The sequence below is a fragment of the Canis lupus genome, chromosome 2 (genome assembly GCF_011100685.1).
Source record: "Canis lupus familiaris isolate Mischka breed German Shepherd chromosome 2, alternate assembly UU_Cfam_GSD_1.0, whole genome shotgun sequence".
Lineage (NCBI taxonomy): Eukaryota > Metazoa > Chordata > Mammalia > Carnivora > Canidae > Canis > Canis lupus.
In genome coordinates this window covers 24,290,485-24,313,626 of record NC_049223.1, presented here as the reverse complement: position 1 = coordinate 24,313,626, position 23,142 = coordinate 24,290,485, and the positions used below count along the sequence as shown (strand labels likewise).

The window sequence follows — 23,142 nt, the reverse complement described above, 5'->3', positions numbered from 1 at the left end:
GGACAAAGTAGAGTAAAGCATGTTCATATCTTCTTTCAGCCACTTTTCTTCAGGATCAAAGTGTCTGTTTAACATGCACTTGCAAGAAGTGCCCATTTTGCTTTCCTAGAGTTCTATTCATTTTCTGCATCTAAGGGAAACTTTTTTTTTTTTTAAGATTTTATTTTTTCATTAGAGACACACGGAGAAAGGCAGAGATGTAGGCAGAGGGAGAAGCAGGCTCCCTGCGAGGAGCCCAGTGCGGGACTCGATCCCAGGATCCCGACCTGAGTAGAAGGCAGACACTCAACCAGGTGCCACCCAGGTGCCCCTAAGGGAAACTTGTAGAACCTCTTTTAAGTGCACATGACAAGGTGTTTCTTTGCCTTCAAGGGAAGATTTTGGTTGCACAATCACAGTAAATGGTGTTAAGGACTTGAGCATCTGTTTTCTGCATGTAAGCTAATGTCTGTGCTCAGCCTGTGAGGCTAGATGACCACTGGCCTCTGCAAAGCTATGGCAGCCTCACATCTGAGCATTGACCACTCCAACTCTGGGTGGCATTTCACATTAGGGGCTGGGGGAAAAATGATGCTGATGTCATTTCCTGAGCCTGATCTTCCTTCCCTCTGGGTCTTAAACATCTATAAAGAGGCAGCCCCTGCCACAGATAGATACACAAGAGTAGTTTACTACCCACTTGAAGTTAGCAGAATATGATCATTAAGTTTGAAAGACATTTTGGGTTCAAACGGCCAAAATAAAAAAGATGGGAAATAACAAGTGTTGGTGAGGATGTGGTCAAAAAGGAAACTCCTGCACTGTTGGTGGGAATGCACATTGGTGCAGCCCCTGTGGAAAAAAGTATGGAGGGTCCTCAAAAAATTAAAAATAGAAATACTATATGATCCATTTTACCCAAAGAAGAACAAAAACATTAATTTGAAAAGATACATGAACCCCTATGTTTGTTGCAGCATTATTTACAATAGTTAAGATATGGAAACAACCTAAGTGTCAATCAGTGGATGAATGGATAAGGAAGACATGTGGTTGTGTTTGTGCATGTGCGTGTGTGTGTGTGTGTGTAAAGTGGAACATTACACACCCACAAAGAGGGATGAGATCCTGCAGTTTGGGACAACATAGATGAACCTAGAGAGGATTATGCTAAGTGATATAAATCAGACTGAGAAAGACAAACACCATGTGATTTCACTCATAAGCAGAATCTTAAACAACAATAGGGGTACCTGGGTGGCTCAGTAGGTTTAAGCACCTGTCTTCAGCTCAGGTCATGGGATGGAGCCCCACATTGGGCCCCCTGTTTAACAGGGAGTCTGCTTCTCCCTCTACCTCTGCCCTTCCTCCCTATTTGTGATATCTCTCTCTCTATCATGATCTCTGTCAAATAAAGTCTTTAAAAAATAAAAACAAAACAATAACAAATGAAAAAACAAAAGGCATATCATACCTGTACATACAGAAAACAAATGAGTGGTTGCCAGACAGGAGGTGGTGTAGGGGGATGAGCAAAATGGGTGAAGGGGAGTGGGAGATACAGGCTTCCAGTGATGGAATGAGTAAGTGAATCATGGGAATAAAAGACACAGTGTAAGGAGTATTATCAATAATACTGTAATAGCCATGTATCAGGAAAAATGGTAACTACACTTGTGAACACAGCATAATGTATGAACCTGTGGAATCACTGCTGTAACTATGTAACATTGTGTGTCCACTATACTTAAAAAAATGACTAATGTAACATTGTGTGTCCACTATACTTAAAAAAAAAAAGACACAAGGCTGAGCAAGTATTACTGTCATTTTGAAATATCCATTTGGGTGCTGCCCTTTTAGGTGAATTCTGTTTTCTCATTGTAAATCAGAGATGCATTAACTGGAGGTGAAAGCAAATGTCCCTGAAATACAGTGTGTAATTTAAAACGGAGGAAAAAAATGAAAAGAGCATATTTTGAATAACTGTATTAAAGTGCTATACTACTTCATATCTTAATATAATTGTGTTATGTATTTTACAAATTATACTCTTGTAGGAATATATTGCACATATATATAATAGTATGAATTATAAATTTTGTGTTACACAAAATATTATATAAGTTCTATAAATATATTCTATAACATAGTGAATATTAACATGCATAAACTAAAATACACCAAATCATAGCCATAATACTTTAATCATAAATCATCAGAACATCTCGAAAGCTAGAAGTATAATGCTCACCCTCAGTGAGACTCCGTTGGCCTCAAAGATTGCTCTTACTGTGAATGGAACTCTCTGAAGCTTTGACTATTTGATCTCAACGTACTGCAGCATTTTCCTGTAAGGGAGGCTTTCTCGGGGCGGGGGTGGGGGAACCTTCCCCTCACCTCATTCTCATGATTTTGTCTTTCCAGATAACTTTTTCTAGGAATATTGATCCATTTATTTTAAAATAGAAGGATGGCACTAGCAGCAAGGAACTTGAAATAGTATGGTGAACTTGTAGAAGTCCCTGCAATATACAACAATGGCAAGAAGTTTCCTAGCATTTAGTATATATTGATAAAAACAAAATTCAACTGAGTAAATTTTTAAGAGCTTCCTGGCTTTATTCAAAGATGCATGAATTGGGCAGCATCTCATCTAGCAAAGAGAAAGTCATTCCATGGAGCCATGGAAAATGAAAGACTTCTATAGGCAGAGGGGAGCAGAAACAAGGAAGTTATTCTAGGCAAGGAAGCAGGTTGGTTATTGCACAGTCACTTGCCTTTAGGGGATAGCAGGTGTCTGTAGGGCAGATGACCTAGCTTGGGCTGATCAAGCAGTTCCTGATGGGCTGGTTTAAGATTACATTTTTTGGAAGGGTCGAAACTAAGTTGGGCCTTGGTTTGGTGACATGGGGCTTAGCATAAGCAACTCCATTTTGGACTTGTCTTCTTTTTCTTTTCTTTTCTTTTCTTTTCTTTTCTTTTCTTTTCTTTTCTTTTTTTTTTTTTTGAAGATTGATTGATTGATTGATTGATTCATGATAGAGAGAGGCAGAGACACAGGCAGAGGGAGAAGCAGGCTCCACGCTGGGAGCCCGACACGAGACTCGATCCCGGGACTTCAGGATCGCACCCTGGGCCAAAGGCAGGCGCCAAACCACTAAGCCAACCAGGGATCCCCCCTTGTCTTCTTTTTCAATAGTGTTTAAGTTTCATGAGTTACTAGCTTGGGACAATTACAGGACTAGCCATATTTGCTGACGCCTTCTGTATATCGGGCACTGTGCCTCAACACTGGATACGCTGACTGTGTGGTTTCGAGCGGAGTGGTTTTTATATTTGAGTCAGCTGTGGTTCACTGGTTAGGGGTTAGCATGGCATGAAAATAGCCTTGAGCCTTGCAGCATGTTAATCTTACACCCACCTTGCAGAAGAGGAGGGAATCTCCCCTGGGTGCAGGTAAGAGAAGGTGATGGTCCCAGAATGCTGGCATGAAAGCCCACAAATGCACTTTTGGACTTGACATAGTTTTGTGAAGCAGAGTTAAAATTTAGTTCAGAATTTCTTTACATTCATTTTTTTTAGCAATTAATTTTAAAATAAACATTTTCACAACATAACTAAATGTAAAGAAAGTGGGGATATTTTCCTAAAAGTCCTAGAACTTGGGAGTCTTGGGACTTAAAAGACCATTTTAGAGAAATTATTTCTAGTCTCTATGCCCCAGGCCCCTGAGGGGACTGCAAATATAATCAAAAGTTCTGAAATCTCTGAACACATCAGGCATTGACTGTAGCCTCCCATGTGAAGTATATGTGAGTGTGTCAGTTTTCTTATGTTTGTCCAGGATAATTGCTATTTTGATCAGTAAAACATCGATGTATCACTAGCCTCAACATAGCTTTCTATCTTCTTGTATATTCTCAGTCATCAAATACCAAAAGTTCAACTATTATCACCCAAACAGTCTAAAACTTTTTCAAAACAGGCTCAAAAGGAGTGGGTATTACTGTTCAAGGAAGTTTTTAAAAAACAGCCAAACACTGGAAATTACTTAGTGATTTTGGCTTTCAGCCTAGTTCTGCATTCTGGCAGAGTATGTCCGCTTATCCTAAAGTAAAATTTCATCACTGGATACCTTCATTTTCAAAATCTCTAGCACTGCCTCAGAAGCCACTTGGAATCAAAGGGAAAGATTTCTAGCCCAAGCCTGGTTGCTGTTCTGTGGCTTCCCTAATTAATATTCAGCGTGAAATAAATAACATGCTATTCTTTGAAACGTACTAAAAGATGCCCTTCGTTCCCTGCGGTCACTCTGTGAGCCGGTGTTATTGGCAACATTTGTGCAAGCAGAGACAAAGCATGTGGTACAGAAACACATCAAATGCGGTGGAGGGAGCAGTGGCAGTTCGGATGCCACAAAGGGTATAAATCATGCATTACAAATCTGAATGATCAAATGGGCAAAGTTCTGTTTGAACCTCTGCCTAGGAGAACCTCCGTTTCTTCAGTGAATACTCACTGGTTACCTTGCCCAGACAGAGGCAAGGTTGTTATAGTTTGGTTATCTAAAGCGAGACAATTGGATGGCCTCTAAGTGGCAGGTTAGTTGAAAGTTCACTTTAAGTCACGTATTTGAATTTTGGAATTTATTTTCTCCCAAAAGTGGTCTACATGTAGGTTTCCAAAAAAAAAAAAAACCACCCTTCTTGTCTCCGAAGGAAACTGTTTTAGTTTAGTTTTTGTTTTTATTTTTTTCATTTAAATTCAGTTTATAGTGTAACACCCAGTGCTCATCTCATCAAGTGCCCTCCTTAATGCCTGCCACCCACTTACCCCCTGCTCCCACCCAGCTCCCCTTCTGCAGCCCTTTGTGTGTTTCCCAGAGTCAGGAGTCCCTCATGGTTTGTCTTCCTCTCCAATTATTCCCCACTTAGTTTCCTTCTTTTCCCTTATGGTCCCTTGTTTTGTTTTGTTCTTAGATAGAAGGTCAGGGAGGGTCAGAGGGAGAGCTAGAATCCCAAGCAGGCTTCACCCAGCGCCAATCCTCAGCGGGACTGGATCCCATGACCCTGAGATCATGACCTGAGCTGAAATCAGGAGTCGGTCCCCTTAACCAACTGAGCCACCCAGGCTCCTGTAAAAGATGTTTTTAATGATACTCTTCTAGTATGCTGCTGTTAGGAGGGGGAGATGTTCCTCTGTCCTCATGTTTTGGCCCCATGAGTGAGTGATCTTTCCCTTTGCTAGGTCCCCCCTGAGTGTCCCCTTCTTCCTTTGCGACTACTTCTGGGTGGCAGAGATGCGAACAAGCCCCCTGTGTGGCTCTCCATTTGTAAGGGGCATTCATAAGTCATCTGAAGACATGGTTATATTTTATAAAATAGAGAAAGCATAGGGCCCGCTCCATGCCCACCTTCCAGCATCCCCTGACTCATCGCACATGAGCGCACGCTCGCGCGCGCACACACACATACAAATTTAAAACAGAAAAGAGTGGAGGTTAGTGTGAGAACTGCCCAATAAGAAGATGATGATCTTTGACACAACCCTTCATGAAGGATCACAGATTCAGTGAGTGTGTGGAGCCTCAGCGTATAGACACCTGACAGATGTGATCAGGAAAGTTTGTGAGAGACTGTCACGTGTGTGAGCCTCAACACCAGCCCGTGGGAGGGGTTCTGCTCTAGAAACACCCACTCTCAGTTTAAAGGGAGGCTACTGGGTAGGTGAATTCAGGTGTCCAGAGTCTAAAACAGAATGTATGTTGTGTCTCTTTTGCTTCCGTTTGGGTTAGCATTTTACTAGAGACCTGTCTTGGGGGAATAAACTACATACAGCAAAGCCCTTGACATTCATCCATCAAGCAAGGATGAAATGGGGAGTGAGAAGCTCTAAGAATTCTTAGGAGCAAAGAGCAGTAATGACCAAGGAGCCAGGCAAGCAGATATAGGATTATCTAGGTAATTTGGTGGGGACAAGTGACTTGGGGACCCTACTCTTCCGCCATCTTGCCCCACCTCCAAGCAGATACTAGGAAATAATGGTTGGAAATCCTCTATGCAACAACAGCAAAAATTTAAAAAAAAAAAAAAAAGACTAGTATTAGAGCACCATCTCAATTAACTGCAGTCTTTAATTTACTGCTAACATTAACAGTCTCCAAATGAGCAAATCAAGAAAACTTTCCTTCTTGTTTTTGCCCAAAAGTTTCAGAGTGATGCATCATTTTTTTTTTAGTGTGGGGGGAAAAACCTGATTATTTCAGAAGACTAAGGCTGTGATTTTTTTTTAATTTTGAATTATTCAGAAATAAAAGTTAGGATTTCTTTTTTTTTTTTTTAATTTTAAAGTCCAGTTAGGTTTCTAGTCGACATAAAAAAAAAAAAAGCTGGGTAGCCCTGGTGGCGCAGCGGTTTACCGCCGCCTGCAGCCCGGGGTGTGATCCTGGAGACCCGGGATCGAGTCCCACATCGGGCTTCCTGCATGGAGCCTGCTTCTCCCTCTGCCTGTGTCTCTGCCTCTCTCTCGCTCTCTCTGAATGAATAAATAAATAAATCTTTAAAAAAAAAGAAAAAAGAAAAAAAAAAGCTTTTTAGGTTTTTTAAAGAGTAGATGGGATGTTTATCGTCACAGGTTGGAGGAAGCTTGTTAACAATATTGCCAGGTGGACCAAGGCCACGGTGAACTTAAAGCACACCTGTGTGCTGACGGAGGAAGGGTGCTGGGACTCCTAAGTGATGGACACGGAGACTGGATTTAGCAAGGAGCAGCACAAGGGGACGGACGGTGTCCTTAGGACAGTGTAAAGGCAGGGCAGCCGCCGTGAGGGTACATCTGCACTGCCAGGAGCTCTGCTTGATGCATGCACAGCAGGAGGTGGGTAAACGTGGCCTGAGGGCTTTAGTGTGCATGCTTGTTTTAATATCCGTGGAAAGATCTGGAACCACAGCTGCCTTTCCCTGCTTGAGTGTTTCGTAAGTGGACCTTCTAAGGATGTTTTACAATAAGGAATTAAGCAGTGACTGTTAACAAGGGAAGCTAGAGCTAGCAGTGGAGCGCGTCGCACCTCGCATTCGCTGGCACGCGCGCCAGCTCTAGCTGAAATGGTGCGTGGAGCCTCTCGCGTGGACTCTCAGATGATGTGCATTCATTAAGTGAAACCTGATGGGATGACAGGCATCGCTCGGATTGTGGACATTATCTATTTTCAGCTTCCTAAGCCTGAGGAAAACTTAAATGACCCGGTTGAGCTCCACAAATCAAGGCATTGGTAGTCAATGGCAGAATTTCAAGCATAAGGGGAACTTGCCTTGTAAATTTAACGGAGTTATCGATAGCCTGTGGCTTTGCAGAAAACAGGTGAGAGTAAAGGAGAAAGGTATGGGAGCACGATTGGGCTTGTAGGTAAGATCTGGCTTGGAATTCTTGCTCTGTCACTTAATGCTCAGGGACCTTAGGCAAACGACTTCATGTTTCTGGACCTCAATTTCTTCACCTATAAAGTGGTAATTGCTTGGGTTCTTTGCAGTTTTAAAAACCAATAACTCTAGGACAGGTTAATGTCTCTGTGGTGGTTGTGGTTCATACAATGCCCGTTTATAGATACCAGATTTTCAGTGTAAAGAATGGTCGTAGGAACAGTGTGTGAAAAGACGGGGAATATGTGCCAATACCAGAACAATGCCAGAGCAAAAGACCTCTCATTTGCTTCTTTTTTTTTTTTTTTTTAATTTAAATTGAATTTCATTTACTTAAGTTTCAGGGGTAGAATGTAGTGAGTCATCAGTTGAATATAACATTCTATCAAGTGCCCTCCTCAATGCCTGTCATGGGGTAACTGGGTGCCTGGCTTCTTTTATTTTGATAGAAGTTTTTATCGTGACTATAATTGCTCATATTTTCTTTTTTTTTTTCCCTCTTAAAGGCAAATCAGGTGAAGTAGAGAATATTACACTGGAAAAAAATTCTAGAATAATTCCTAGTGGGCTCATCCTGATTTGTCCAGCTTTTAAGGTGTTCTATAATGCTTTTCTAACTAGAGACTTGACACCAGAAATGAGCAAAATATCAAAAGTAATTAGGTCAACTTGTTGGCATTAGAAACTTCTATCTTCCAAATAAGCAGTCTTGTATTTGTAGTCTTCTGTATCCCAGAAAGTGATGCAAGTCTTCTGAGCCATATAAAAATATGCGTTGTTAGTTCTGAGTAAAATTTAAAGTTGAAACAGGAAATTCATTACTTCCAAAGTTAGTTATTTATGGCCAAGCGTGTTAAACATTCTCATACCCTCTGAGATATATTGAAGTATAGGGTGAGCCTCCTGACATATGAATTATGAATGACTCGCCCATAATCTTAACTGTACAGTACACATAAACATAAAATTAATTTCACTTTTATGGATTCCAGTTCCCATAGAAATTGTTGTGCGAGTAGAAGCAAAATTTGTAGGAGCCTGATTTTCAAACTGTTACATCAGGATGTAGACATAAATAATGCTTAAAAAAAAAAAAAAAAGAAAGAAACATGTCAGGAGCCTTGCAGCTAAAGCCCAAAATAATCCTTAAGAAAAGCACACGGCAGGGAATGAAAGTTACAGATAAGCGTTGGGAAGTGACCAGTGTAGGTAGACTAGAACAGACCATTTGCTGCGAGTTCAGGGTCGTGTTTACAAGAGTTTATGTCTCATCCATCTAAGTTTTGGATGCATTCCCTTGGAGGGCAGTCCACAATCTGATAAAGGTATCGAGAGTTTCTTGAAGAGGTTCAGCCTAAATTTTCTTCTAATTTCCTCTTCCAGTTGCTGTGTAATTGGTCTTTCTTGTATTATCCTAAAAGCAGTTTGTGGGGGAATGTATGCAGTGGGAAACCGAGTTCAACAACATTTCCTCCCGTGGGTGCTACAGATTTCATCTTTCATAAATGTATGCTTTGCTCAGAGAAAATGATTGCAATGGGAATGAATTCATTGCTTTCCTAGAGCCGAACAAGTTCTGCCCATATTAAAAGTGTAGATACACTAAGTCCTGGAAGAGACAGATTTCCTAACTATTTTTCTCTGGCTTCACATTCGTGCTGGACACATTTCTAGAGTTGGCAGTTTATCTCAGATCTTTACTCAGATTCCTCCATCTCCCATAATCTGTCTATACCCCCTACGAACTTACTACTCAGAAAGGCTAAATAGAAACGTAACACCCATTAAAAGCTTGATGAATGGGTGATTGTATCGGATCACAGAAGTGTGGACAGCTCTTGTGTCTTCATGCGCTGCCTACAGAAATCATAAAAAGAATCCCAGGCAGCAGTTCTGTATTCTGTCCCCCATACTGTGCCCCTGACCTAGGGAGGAAAGATTCTAAAGCTTTGGATGCTCCACGGCCTGATCTGGGAGTGATGGTGCTCTTGGGCATGTCCATTTCTTTCGGGGGATCCTACTGCTCCCATCTTTAGTAGAAATGTGATATGATTAAAGAATTAGGTAAGCAAACACTTTGGACCAAAAGAGATTTGTTTTACAATTGATTAATCCACTTGGGCAGATTACCTCCTCCTTTCAACTGTTGTTTGTATTCCGCGAGTACAGCTGAGGTGTGATAGCAGTGTATGCCCTTCATGCCCTGAATGTATAAAACTACCCTTTCTCTCTTTTTAACCTCCCTGCCCTCTCTGTGATTTTAAGGATCCTCTCCGATTGATTGGCCTTGAAGCAAAAACGAAAACATTCTTAAGTTTGTTCAGAGGGGCCGGGGGTAGAGGGGAGGAGGAGGAGGGCATTAGAAAAATGTAAATTTCATAAGTTTTTTGTTTAGAATCTACTTGAAATAAAGTCCTATGACCTAAAAGACTTCTTGTTCTATAATTTCTTCATGCTTTATCACTACACCTTGGCTTTAGCATATATCTTAGCTTTTGGGTTGATGTACAGCTATCACCTCAACAAAAATACGGGGAAAATGCAGATCAGTGGAATTTAGCTATTCAAAATAGAAAGAGAAGCTGTCACTCAGCCTTATCTCCTGAGTTGGCTTTTGCTATCACCTGGCTGTATCCTTGTGTGTGATCAGAATTACCACAGTACAGTGCAAACAGCAATACCATTTAGTAATAAAAAATACTACTTTGGGAATCTGTTAGTTGCTAGCCATTTGTGTGACTCATAGCACTAAAAAAAAAAAAAAAAAAAAAGGATCTGGCTGAATAATCACAATTGTAAAAGTCATTCATTTGCTCCCTGGTTTGGAAACGTTTTCTCCATATTGGGGAGCACAAGCAACAGAATGGAAAGAGTTTTGCTCTGGGCAGATAATAATAGTTCAAATGCTGGCTATGCCACAGTCACCGTGAACAGGTCATTTAACTTTTTACAGACTCTAATGTTTTCACCTAAAAAATGGAAATGATACAGACGCATCATGAGAATTAAGTAATGTATAAAAGCTCCAAGTAGAGACTCCGTTAATGTTGCCTTTCCTTTCTCGATCTTTGTTTAAATAAATGTGTCTACTTGTTAGTCTTTTACCATCTTTAATGAATTATTTCTGGGTAAGTGCCCAGTCCCATTTGGATGGCTTAGTAAATATTCATAGAATGAATGAGCGAATGATTACGTGTATTTACTGGGATGTGACTATTCTATTTCCTCTACTAGACAAGGAACATAGAGTTTAAAGTTTGCCCAAGATCACCCAGGAGGAGGGTTCTTGGCCCACCGGGGCATCTAGAGAAGTGGGTGACCTCATAAATTTCAGGCAGCTGCAGTATTAGACTAGGAAGTTTCTGTATGTTTTTTTTTGTTTGTTTGTTTCTGTATGTTTTGATCATTACCTTCCTCTCAAACACCATGAGCATATACTTTGTGCGTGACACTGAGTCAGACACTGAAGGGCCTTTTCAACACATACTGTCAAGCGATCCTCACTATGTGCTTTTACAGCTTACATGGTAAGGAGAAGGCGCTGCGCTGAGGTGAAGGAGAATGGTGGATACCCTTTGCTGGGACAGTGTTGGATTTGAAAGCCTTTATACTCACTTAACAGAAAAGAAATCATATGAACTGTGATTTGACCCACGTCTGTTGTCATTTGAATTAGGTCTAACCAGCTGCCAGTTTTTAAAGCATGTGTGCCTCTGTTTTCTGCTTCCAAGTTGGCTTTGTTAGATGAGTTAGTTCGGTATTGACGTGAAAAAAATTGGTGTTGAGTTTCTGAAATGTTGCTTGAGCATCTGTTTTGTCGCAATCAAATGAGCAAAAATGTTTTTTTTTTTTATTAAAAAGTGCTTATTTTGGAGGAGAGGGCCACCCGAACCTTTTCATAAAATCTGTAGTCAAATGAAGAATTATCAATTTACCTTTTTGTATCAGAGTAAGGTTTTTCATATAGCAGCGTCTGGGCTCATGGTAATAGCATCAGTTAGAAAGGAAGCTGGTTTGAAGAAGCTAGCTTTACCAAGTGATTTCCTGTTTACTAAGCTGGCAAAAAGACTGGCAGGGACAGGATGAAGAAATTTTGATGAGGATAGATGTCTCAATCTCAGCGTCACAATTGAAAGAATATCTCTGGAAAATTCAAGTTCACTGTTCAGATTTACATCAAGCTAAGTCATACCTGGGATGATCTGAGTTTTGAAAACTGGCTAGCGAGTGCGAGGACAAGAGCATTGACATTCACTATAGGCTTTGTTCCTGAGAAGGACCCTGCATCAGAACCCTGCTTCACTCTTTTTGCCGTGATAGCAAATTCTGGATTCAGATGCCAGCCAGAATCTAGAAGGGTTGAGCTAGGGAAAAGAGAAAGAGAATTCATTGAACAGACACACTGGAGCCTCTATGTAAAGGTTCTCATGAGGGATCCATGTAAAAATAGATGGTAGTTGGGACTTGGGTATTTTGATTGGTTTATTTTTCTCTGAAGTATACTTCTCACAGTCTCTTGGACCAATCTTGTAAATAAGTATTGCTATTGGGTTTCTTGTGGGCTATCACCTGGGAATTCTCGATATCCTTTCTTGGGAAATAAAGATGTTCAAGGTCTATTGGACATTGAATGGATGCATGGTCATTGAACTCTGATTCCTCCATTATATTGGTACTTTCATCCATAATTTGTAACTCATAATTTTTATTTTTTAAACTGAGGTCAGTATCCCACTATCCAGGCCTGCTTTTCTTTCCCTGGAACTTTAGAATTTTCCTGCAACTTTGGCCAGTTTATCAGAGAATGGTCAATATTCTAATGGACTGGGGGTGAGGCTCAGGGTTCCTTGCTTCTGGTTGAAGCGGGGTGGGGGGGTCCCGTGGAAGAGAGGAGGAAGGGAAGTTAAACAATTTTTAGATCCAGCCCTCCCTGTTCCCTTACCCACTGCCACCCCTATTTAACCCCCAAGGGATCTCTGAGTTGAGAACTCTAATTACTTGCCAAAAACCACACCCCTGAAATGATAAGCAACCTATAAGTCTTTACTATAGAGGGACTCTTAACAAAATCTGTCCAATTGCAGCCAGTGGGCAAGCTCATATCTTTCATTGAAATATTGGGAGAAATGAGCCCTATGACCTGGCCCAGGTGGTGATACGTCTCTCCAAACCCTCTTTTGTCCAGGCTTCCTAGATTTCCGGATCACCCAGCTGTTTATTGAGCAACACAGTACTGGTGGCTGATACACATGCAAGGCAGTGTGCTCAGTGTTCCTGCAGGGCAGAAAAACGTGGTGGCCTAGGAATCCTAGAACTTGGGTTCCAGCCTTCACTTCAGCTGCTGTGAGCAGCTGAGTGACTGTGTGTGAATTCACTCCTCCCACCTGGCTTTCTCCGCTCTCCATCTGTAAAACGAAGGGGTTACTGAAATGAGCTCTGAGGCCCCTTCTACATCTAAAATGCTGTGATTTCCTGGTTACAAATCTCTATGGCCAGGTTTTCACGTTTCCAAATGGAATCTGAAACCTAAATTCTTTCTACTCTTGGTATGAAGCACATGGCGATCTTTGGGTAATCCCATAGTTTGTGATGTGGTTTTCTCCCCCACGGTAGAATCAGCCTGCCAACTCTAAGATGCTTATTGTAGCTGGCAAAAGAAGCCAGACCTCCAAGCACATACACCAGAGCTTGGCTGTCCTTCAGATAGCCCCTTTGCATCTAGAAAGTAGCCCTTACGAAATCACTAGTGTCCTAATACTTAGAATGGGATGCAGTTCACTTTATCCTGATGTCTCCAAATAGATGCCAGATAAAGAATTCCATTTATTTAAAAAAAAAAAAAAAAAAGAATTCCATTTATTCCAGAAAAAAAAAAAAAATGTTCCTCTTCTTCCCTCACAGTAACTTGTTACCTGTGAGGATGGATCCTAACCCCAGGTCCCATCCCAATATGTATCATTTCCTTTGGTTGTGCTTTTTATTCTATCCTGACTGGCAGTGAGGTCAGAGGTCATAATGACCCTTCTGTTCATATCCCAGAATCTGTTGACAGCTGACACCTCTGTTGGGAGAATAAAAACGAGCTGGTGAAAGCACTGTTATCATTTTGACAGATGCCCATTATTGGGGGCTATGCCAACTGGCAGATTCCTAATAATAGGAAGCAAATGTGTACTTCGGTTTCTTGGCTCACTCTGTGAATGGCTTATAGGAGCCCTTGAACTTAAATGTAATTGAATTTAAATAACAGAGAGGTGGAGAAGCCAGTGGGAACTGGTGCTTTAGGGCAGTTCAGGGTCTGTGCTATGTATGTGATTCTGATGTCGACACGAGTGGGAATGTGCCCAACAACTAGCCTGTGGATGGTAAAAAGCTCCTTGGGTTTTACCTGAAAGCTTTCAGTGAGGTGGTGTCGTGTACCCTCCCTCTAAAACCTCAACTCAGCCCTCTGCTTTTTTGTCTTTTCCATAATCCCAGTTCCTCTTTTCCTGCAGCAGGTGAGAAATTTGTCATGGACTGTTTCAGCAAAGTTGAGCGGTTAAGAGCAGGGACTCTGCTTTCTGCTCCAGTTGGAGTCTTGGTTCTAGGGCTTAGTTGGGCAAGCCACTTAGCTTCTTTATACCTCGGTTCCTTTGTCTTTAAAAGGTGGGGGAGTGAATTACACTTTTCCCATTTGGTGATAGGGAGGAGAAAATTAGGGAAGGCATGGAGAGGGCTTTGAAACGGAGCCTGATGAGTGATAACCACATCTTCCTGCTTCCTGTTGCCAATTGCTACCAATCACAACAACCAAAATATGGGCTTTTTTAGCTTTGTTTTTTAAAAAAGATTTTATTTATTTATTCATGAGAGACAGAGAGAGGCAGAGACATAGGCAGAGGGAGAAGCAGGCTCCCTGCGGGGAGCCCGATATGGGACTCGATCCCAGGACCCTGGGATCATGACCTGAGCAGAAGGCAGACAGACAGTCAGCCACTGAACCACTCAGGTGCCCTGTTTTAGGCTTTATTTATCACTCTCTTAATCCAGTGGGGATGCACCCCACAATGGAGTTCAGAGAACTTACCAGCCCACCGTGAAGAGCCAGTGCATGCTGATTGTCAGTGGTCTGAGCAAATAACTTCTCAGCAAAGACAAAAACCACCACTTGGATAATCTATTTCCTTCCAGAAGAATCTACTGTCTTCTTCTCTAGTTGGGGATTACCCCAACAAGTGAAATTACATAATCCTACAACTTATACTGAGCAGCACCTTTAGGGATGGGATGTGTTAGGTACCATGGAAACAGCAATGAAGACTTAGTCCTTGTATTTTTTTTTTTTAAATCGAATTGGACAGATAGAGGAATACGCAGACTCAGGGTTGACTGTATCTTTGAGTAAATATGAGCTAGAAATGGTCCCTATGCTTACAGTATCCTTGGGCCGAATGACAGCACATAGTAGCACACAATTAAGTGTGTCGTGCAGAATATTACACTCGAGGTGTGAAGGTTTGGTGGGGGTTGCTCTGTGAAGGGAGAAATGAGTATCATTTGGAAAGGCTGATGATGACATCTTGGCATTTGATTAGGGCCTTAAAAAGATAGTAGGTTAGCAGGCATCCTCAAGGGTAGGGTTGGGAGACAGAAATGAAGAAATCATGCTCTTGACTTTATAAGTGGTATAATCCACAAGCAGCAATTTCAGCTTTCAAATTGAAAATAAATATATTGCCGAAAAAACTAGCCAATTTTCTATTGGTGTTGAAACCTCGGGCTGTACCTGGTAATTAACCAGTGTCTGGGAAAAACATGGAAAAAACCCCAATATTCTAAGTTCTGCCAAGAGAACGTGAAAATTATGGTCTAGATTATAAACCCCTTCAACACAAAGGCCATTATCGTCTAACTGCTAAGGTCATCAGTATATATGCTTTTAAATAAACCCAATGGCCCTTTTAATATCATTATGGAAATACAAGCTCGAGCACATTAAATGTATCCTATTGGGAGACTTTGCTATTCCTGTATTTTGCAAAGTAAGTTTTTAGAGGCTTTGACTTACTAAAAAGTCTGCAGATAAACACCCTGTGGCTTTATTAGTTGGTAAGCTTAGTGATCTTCTAAATACTCAGATACACCTTTGATAGGGTTGCCTTCCATTCATATAAAATTTCAGATGTGTTGCACTGATTTTACATTCGCTCCCGGTGCTGTTCCTCCCCCTAACAAAAAGAACAAGTACAACCTATGGGTTTATGTGATACCATCACTGAGGCTACTTGAGATCATTTTCCAATTCTGTATTTTATAGGAAAACTAGACCCAAAGACAGGAAGTGCCTTGACCAACATCATACTGCTGGTTAGTGACTGAGCTGGCTTTAGAAGCTAGACCTTTTTTTTTTTTTTTTTTTTTTTAGAAGCTAGACCTTTTAACTCCTTTTTGGAGTTATTACCCTCATTATTACCCTTATTACCCTCATTCTGTCCACTGTCGGGGGCGTGGGTGGGGGGACTGGGTACTGGATTTGAACCAGTATTTTAGAACACCATGGATGGGAGGTCTAGGGAATTCCAAGTACATTTTGACAAACTTATTTAAAACAATGACACTGGCTAACATTTATGAAGTTCTCCTGAGTACTGCTACATGTATTAATTCGTTTGAGCCATCCCAGCAACCTTGTGATACCAGTACTGTTTTTTTCCCCCAGTTTACAGACGAGCCACTGTGGCTCAAAGACTTTACATATGGCGAGGGTATGTGTTCTGAGAGCAATTCAAACACAGGCAAGCAAAGACACCTTTGCCCTTACTTGGCATCTCCCAAATGGGATCTGGTCACTGGAGCTTTTTGTTTCTACCTCCCATCTGCCTTGTGTCACAAACAGTCTTTGCAATTTTATGTTAACTACACAGTTGGTACAGTTCAGAGGCAATCCTGCTGACGTTTCATTTGAATCCAGGATCACTGTTCCATTTCCAGAGATGCATAGAACATTCAGAACAAAGGTGCGGCTGCACCATGGCACTGATTTTGCCATCTACGGCGGCCCAGGAGCTATGGGGCAGTCCCATGGGAGGGTAGGGGAGATGACCACTGCCTATTTGAGCAAGTGATTGAAACTGCCTGGGCACTGTCAGCAGTGGCCACATATTTTTCTCTCCAGCCAGGGTGAGTCTCTTCTTTGAGACAGGACTCCCATGTGGACAGTCCATGAGCCATGGAGAGTGTGAGCTAAACATTCCCGACCTGGGTGTAAAGCCAGATGGGGACTAGACTCCAACATCATCATATAAAATAAAACCATGTCATTGAGAGAGATGGCCCTGAGTATCTCCACACTTTTCCTCTCCACAATTAATCCATGTCTCCATTTGCATTTGTAAAAAAAAAAAAAACAAAAACCCAACTCCTGACAGCACCAACAACACAAGAGAAATGCACAGCCTGAGCAATAAATCTCCCAAGGCATTCAGCAAGTGCCACAGGGCTCATTAATCTTGATTATTTCCCGTAATAGATAACTTCACAAATCAGCTATTATTCCTAATCACGCACATAAAGATAACGGACGGGTAATAGCTTCCTGCATGGTGAGACCAAAATAAAATTTCATTTAAAAATATATTTCTGCAAATTCCAGGGAAAAGTGTTCTCAGGCCTTCTTGAAGGAGCAGGAGGACATGAGGGAGCAACCAGCGGAAGAGAAATTGATCCACAAGGATTGGGTTTTTAAAAAGAATTAGACGTTTGATTTTCTCGGAGGTGTCGGCTGACTTGTGTGGCACTGTGCCGCCGTGAGGTGGTTTTGAGAGACTTTGGGCCATAAGAGACAACAGAACTGTACAATTCCAGTCTCTGAAAGGAACTGAACCAGAATACCCCAAGAACAAATAGAAATCACAAGAATGTCAGGGCTGTCTCGTATCTTTAAAGTCAGTCCTTGGATTTCAGAATTTTTGCTAAGTTTGGTGAAATTGTTCATCTTCGTGCAGCATGTGGGTTACCCGGGATCCCAGCTCCCAAACAGAACGAACAACAAAAAAAAGTGTTCGTAGGTGATGAGAGATGCATTTCTTACATATTTAGATAGTGTCTGGAGGATAATCTAGCATCCCCTGTGAAGAAAAACACTTTAATTTTAAACCTCAAAACTCCCAGTTTTGATGCAAGAGGCGGGAACACGTATGTCATTGCACACTGGAAGGAGCGAGCCAGAGTTGCGCAGGTGAAGGAAATTAGCACCTGGCTTCCCCTCCGAAATTACACCTGTCCGAAGGCATTTGCAAGTGACGTGGGAAATGGCCTTGTTACTGCACAAGTCGCATCTGTCCATCATTTCATTATCAAATGCCAGCGCCTCCCAGCAGGGCCTGGAATGAGATGCATCCCATTTATGATTGGATCCGACTCCGTATTATCTGATCAGTAGGAGTAACTGGCCTATCGCAACAATACATACCCCCCAGAAATGGGTTCATGACGCATGCATTTTAAACCATCTGTGTCACCACACAGCACTAGCAAAAGTACGTCCCTTTACAGACCTCTTCTCTAGGCACCTAAAAACCCAAACCACGCTCGAAGCTTCTTTTTCCTTTATTATTCTTTTTTTAACCTAGAGTTAGGTGGCCTAGAGCTTCCAAAGGACGAACTGAAAGTGAACATTCCGATGGCCTTGCACTTTATTCATGTTTGTTAAATGTTAAGGTGAAACAATTTCCAGACCAGACGATGACACTTTTTTTTTTCTCCTTCCAATGACACGTTCTGAGCAATGACAGAAATACTGAATGTCCTTGAGGTACAAGGAAGTGTATTAGGCACAGGGGATAGAGAAATGCAAAACCGAATATCCTTACAAGATGAAAGGCGGACAGAGCAGAATGAAGGCGATTAAATGCTGAGGACGTTCGGTGAGGGAGAGGTGGGCATGAAAGGAAGCGTGAACGTAGCCTCGTGGCCGTGAGAAGAGACATTGGAGGCAAAGCAAGGCGAAGCCGTGGAAGAGTTTTGGACATCTCTGGAGAAGAGTGACTAATCCAGTTGGGTTGAAACGGGCAGTGAAAATGGGAACTGAGGCAGGGAGTGCAAATTTGGGCCACATTTCAGAGGACAGTATGCTGCGCTAAAGAGTTTGCACTTTTCCATGTAGACGTTGGAGGTCTTCTACTAAAGGCTTTGTAACAGGGGAGTGACAGGGTTAGGCCTATGGTTTAAAAAGATTAATTCAGTAATATGCAGAATGGATAGGAGACCAGGATGCAGAGGAGACCAAACACAGGAGCAGAGTCAGTGTGAGATACTGCTGCTCACCTAGACTCTGCAAGAGTGTGAATGAACCTGCTAAGACCTAGGCCTCAGGTGGCAGGGGGAGCCAGGCAAACTGGTGGGATTGTTGGGCGTAGCAGGTACCTTTGCTGTGTAACAGATAATCCCGAACTTTGTGGCGTAAAACAGTGACCCTATCACCGTGCAATCTGTGGATCAGGAATGTGGACAGGGGTCAGAGACCATGTCCGAGGCCTCAGCCGGCAAGGTTCAGATGACTGCCAGGGTCTCAGTGGGCTGAGGACTGGAATCATTGGCATCTTCTTCACTTACATGTGTGTGTCAAAGATAACCAGTGCCCACACCAGTTAAAGTGGTCGGCACAGATTTTAATCAGTAGTATAGTACTGCAGTGGGAGAGTCCAGCATGAGCTGAGCTCAACTTTGATTTGTACGGAGGTGACTGGTGTTTTAAATGGAGAATGACAGAATGGGGAGTGGGTGGTTGGGGCTCAGAGTCAGGCAAGCGAAAAATGTTGAGAAAGCTAGAAGGAGGAGGGGATTGGTCCATGTGACACCCACCTGGGTTTGTTAACTGGTGCTTAATGGAAGTTAGGCTCCTGCCCTCCACGGAGGCTAGGAGACAAAATCCATCTACAGATACTGGAACAAATGGTAAATGGTTTTGGCAGCTTTGAGTTTTTCTTAGCAGATACTTTAAGGGAGAGCTAGAGTCATCTCAGGGATGGAGCTGTTAGAAACTATGTTCCTGTTTGTGGTAAGTCTTTACAGCCAGGGTAAGGCCTAGCAGACAAAGGACTCAGAGGAGAGAATCTTTGCCCTCTGAAGTGTAGGATCGGTTCACCAAAAAGCCGGGCTCAGCTGGAGCTGGTGGCTCGTGCACATCTGTGCCTTGCCATGCTTGTTGGGCTTCTTGCAGCATGGCTCCTGGGTTTGCAGAGAGGACGCTTCTGTAGGGGGAGGGTTCCAGTGGCACCAGGCAAGAGCCGCATGGCGTTCTCTGACCTAGCCTCACGAGTCAAACAGCACCACCTCTGCAGAGATGACAGATTCAGTTTTACACTCACTTAGCTCAAGGTACCTGTAGGACTAGGGAGGTGCAAAGGGTATGGTAACCGAAAGCATTGGAGTTAGGCTCCAGTCTAGAGATAGTGCAACATGGCAAGGAGAGGGTATGTGCTAGGAGGAGGTCAAGGATAGTCAGAGCTCCTACAACCCAACCTTGAGAAGGGCAGGCTGAGGGGCCCCCTGCGGAGGGGACAGCAGACTCCAGAACACGGTCATGGAAGGTGAAGGAAGCATGAGTTTTAAAGAGGAGTGGGACCATGTGATGTTGAGAAGAGTCCCTTCAGTGGCTGGTGGAGGCAGAAGCCAGACAGCAAGAGGTTTATGGAGTAAGCAGTTAGCAAAAAAAGGAGGAGCAGTCAGGGGTCGGTTGGAGCGTTTTAACTCTGATGGAGTCAGGAGCAAAAGGCAGTTCAGAGACCTGGCAAGTTGGAGGGAAGATTTCTATATATGTGTATGATTATACGAACATAAGTAGCATTTTCCTTCCAGAGCGAATTGGAGACTACAGAGTAAATCATGTCCAATCCTGGATATTTCTCTTTTTAAGAAACTTCCCTTCCCTCTTCCCAATTAGAAATCTAAAGAATTTACGTGTTTCTTCTACCTCATAGTTAAAAAAAAAAAAGAAACGTAGGTTTCTATACAACATTCAGATGTTTTAACAGACTCACCTAGAAATCACCAGAAGATAGATTTGTAATTTGGGAACATAGGTAATGAAGTCAGAGCATTATTTATGCCGATGAGAAATTAGGAGCAATTTAAATATCCAGCAGTAAGGGAATACCTAAAAAAAAAAAAAAATATGCCATTTCCACTTAATGGAATACCTTGCAGCCACTTATAATTAGAATAATCAGGAAAAATGGCTAATATCTACTTTTTCTATTTGTCAGAACTCGACTAGGATGGACATAAGTAATCCAGTAGAATTTCACAAGCATTTCTATGATGGCTAGACTTTCCCCTCACCAATTTATAGGCGAAATGGATGTCGTTTAAATGAAAAATCGTACGTGTGTGTATACAAAAAACTTAAAAATACAGGATTGAAATATATCCGGACGCTAAAGATGGTTATCTGAGGCTGGATGTTTTCTTCTGTTGCCAAAAGCTTCCGTTATGTGGTCCTATTTTCTAAAAAGACATGGAACTGTTACATTCGCCATCGTTCCTTTATCACCCTTAGTTCACGTACAGTCATGTGTAGACTTTTAAGTATCAATTAACTGAGTTACCTTCTGAAATTCCTACCGAAAAGGACGATTTCAAGGAAAAGGTATAGAGCAGTATGCCCACAGCATGAATGTTTGATGCAACTCTTGTCCTACTAGCTTCCTGAGGTAATGGGCTCATGCTGGAGGACAGCTGGCCTCCCCCACCCCACAGACACAGGTCCCCTCAATGGTAGCAAACCACTGTGGTGTTGCTGCATTTGAGGTCACAATGTGAAATTGTGGGTCTCTCAGGAGATGTGGGTGAGGCCCCTGGGGGCCCTGCAGCAAAAGAACGGAGACTTTTGTGAGAAACATGGCCTCTTTTATAGAAGTTAATCAACCTCTTTTGGCCTGGAGAGAATACTGACCCACATGGCCAGGACCTACAAGAAAAGAGGCCATGAACACGTGAGACAGCCCCTCAGAGAAAATTAATGTGCTCTGACTTCTCTTTTAATGCCTTTCCTAGCTTTTTTTAAGTAGCTAAACTCTACTTGTGAGGAAATATTAAAATGTAGGTTCCTGCAGTCAAATGAGCATGTTCTCTGCTGATAGGAGAGCAATACAAGGAAAAGTTAAATCAAAGATGGAGGGGGGAAAAGTGGTTGGTTTTCTTTATATATATAGTAGTTTCTGAACTCATTTTGTAAAATTTAACCTGTGGAAAAATTTAACCCATAGAAAAATGGAGGAGAAAGGTAAGCATTCTCCCCAATGACTAAAAGTGACCTTCCTGTCAGAATTGTCTCGAAAACTGTCAAATAGCTCTCAGTCAAGGAAAGAATGACCAAGTGCCAGAGACTTATTGGACTCATCAGGGAGGAAGCCGGGAAGGTGGTTAACACAGATTTGCAGAGCATTTGAGTAACCGGGTATTTATGGACATTTAGAAACGGATATTAGAATAAAATTTCTTGATTGTACATAGAACTGATCGATGTCCTAGAAAGTAATAAACCACACTTTGGGGGTTCTCTTTTGAACCAGACGTGTACCCAGAAGTTCATCTGGACTATCAGATGAATTACCTATCTTGCAAAATCCGACACAGGTACATCCCAGAGAATTAAAATAATCGAAGGACAGAAGTAACGGTGCCCAATACACCACCCCCACCCATCTTAACCTGCACATTTTAGGTCATTTTTCTTACCACCACACAATGGTCAAGGCTTCTTCCTCTCTACTTTTCAAAACATCTGGAAGTTTAATACAACTTCCAGTGCCCTTCATTGGAATGGTCATGACCAAGACAGAGCCAGGCTCCTGCCAGAGGGTCTTGTGAAGACCGCTCCATCCTCTCGCTCCTTGATTTCAAGCCATGGCATCACAGACTGATAAATGCATACCTACCCGCACAGTTGCGTGAAGAGCCGTCCACACACGGGATCCAGAGAGCTTAATTTGAGCCATGTTTGAATTGAGCCATGTTTGAATTTGCAGCTTCACTTTCCTTTGCACACTTCTCAATTAAAGAGGAGATGCGCTTTCTGGCATTTTGGATGCTGCCCACTGCAGTCCCTTCCAGGGTGTGACAGGAGGCTGTGCATCGTGATTGGCATCAGTCTTAATTTCCCATTCTATTGGGGAATTAGCATGCCAATAGCTGCAGAATGATGTGGTCACTTATAATGGTCTCCTCCAGCCTTTTTTTTTTTTTTTCATCTGTAGTCTGTTGATTTTCTTGACAGAAGAAGGAGTTAATGCTGCTGTCAGTCATCTTGTGGGACACTTGGCCTATTCCCTTTTCAGAGGGTGCTTATCATATGGCAACAGTTTGGTGTTTGGGGATTCGTTAATGTGCAAATTCCAACTGACTATTCCCAAGGTTGGAGTTGAGCCTTAAAAGTCCTGACAGGCAACATTGTTTTCACCGCAGGGTATCTCTGCCCTCACAAAGGGTACTGTGAAATTCAAACTAGGATCAGTTTTAATTTATTTTGGTATTTAAAGAAAATCTGCACCATATAAACTAGGAATGGAGCCGAAGAAGAGTATGAGAGATGCCATAAAATGGGGCTTCCCGGTGAAATTGTTCTGATGGGCCCAACAAACTTGATGCTCATAATAATCTGCACACATAGAACAATTTGAGCAATTTTGAATTCACCAAGGAACAACTTCTTTTTTACTTCTGTTTATCCAGCCCCCCCCCCTTTTTTTTCCAGCTCAATCAG

General features: G+C 42.2%; 1 protein-coding gene and 1 long non-coding RNA gene across 10 annotated transcripts in view; one reads left to right on the top strand and one right to left on the bottom strand.

Annotated features, from left to right (window-relative positions):
* The window catches only part of CELF2 (CUGBP Elav-like family member 2), an 814,024-nt gene that overhangs the window by 558,688 nt on the left and 232,194 nt on the right, over nt 1–23,142 (top strand). Inside the window, exon 1 of one of the 7 annotated variants that reach the window (XM_038530150.1) lies at nt 21,237–21,373. The exons of the other annotated variants lie outside the window; for them this stretch is intronic. Within the exon in view, the coding sequence (XP_038386078.1) occupies nt 21,366–21,373 (8 nt within the window). The 5' untranslated portion in view covers nt 21,237–21,365. Of the gene's footprint in view, nt 1–21,236; nt 21,374–23,142 lie in introns of those variants that run through there. 7 annotated transcript variants of the gene reach the window in all.
* LOC111091594 overlaps nt 1–23,142 on the bottom strand; it is a 28,005-nt gene that overhangs the window by 938 nt on the left and 3,925 nt on the right. The window contains exons 2-4 of one of the 3 annotated variants that reach the window (XR_005355336.1): nt 20,420–20,535; nt 15,448–15,607; nt 11,593–11,764 (exon numbers count right to left, since the gene is read on the bottom strand). This is a non-coding gene — a long non-coding RNA (uncharacterized LOC111091594). Of the gene's footprint in view, nt 1–7,752; nt 8,482–11,592; nt 11,765–15,447; nt 15,608–20,419; nt 20,536–23,142 lie in introns of those variants that run through there. The other 2 variants (XR_005355337.1, XR_005355335.1) reach the window with 2 other exon arrangements.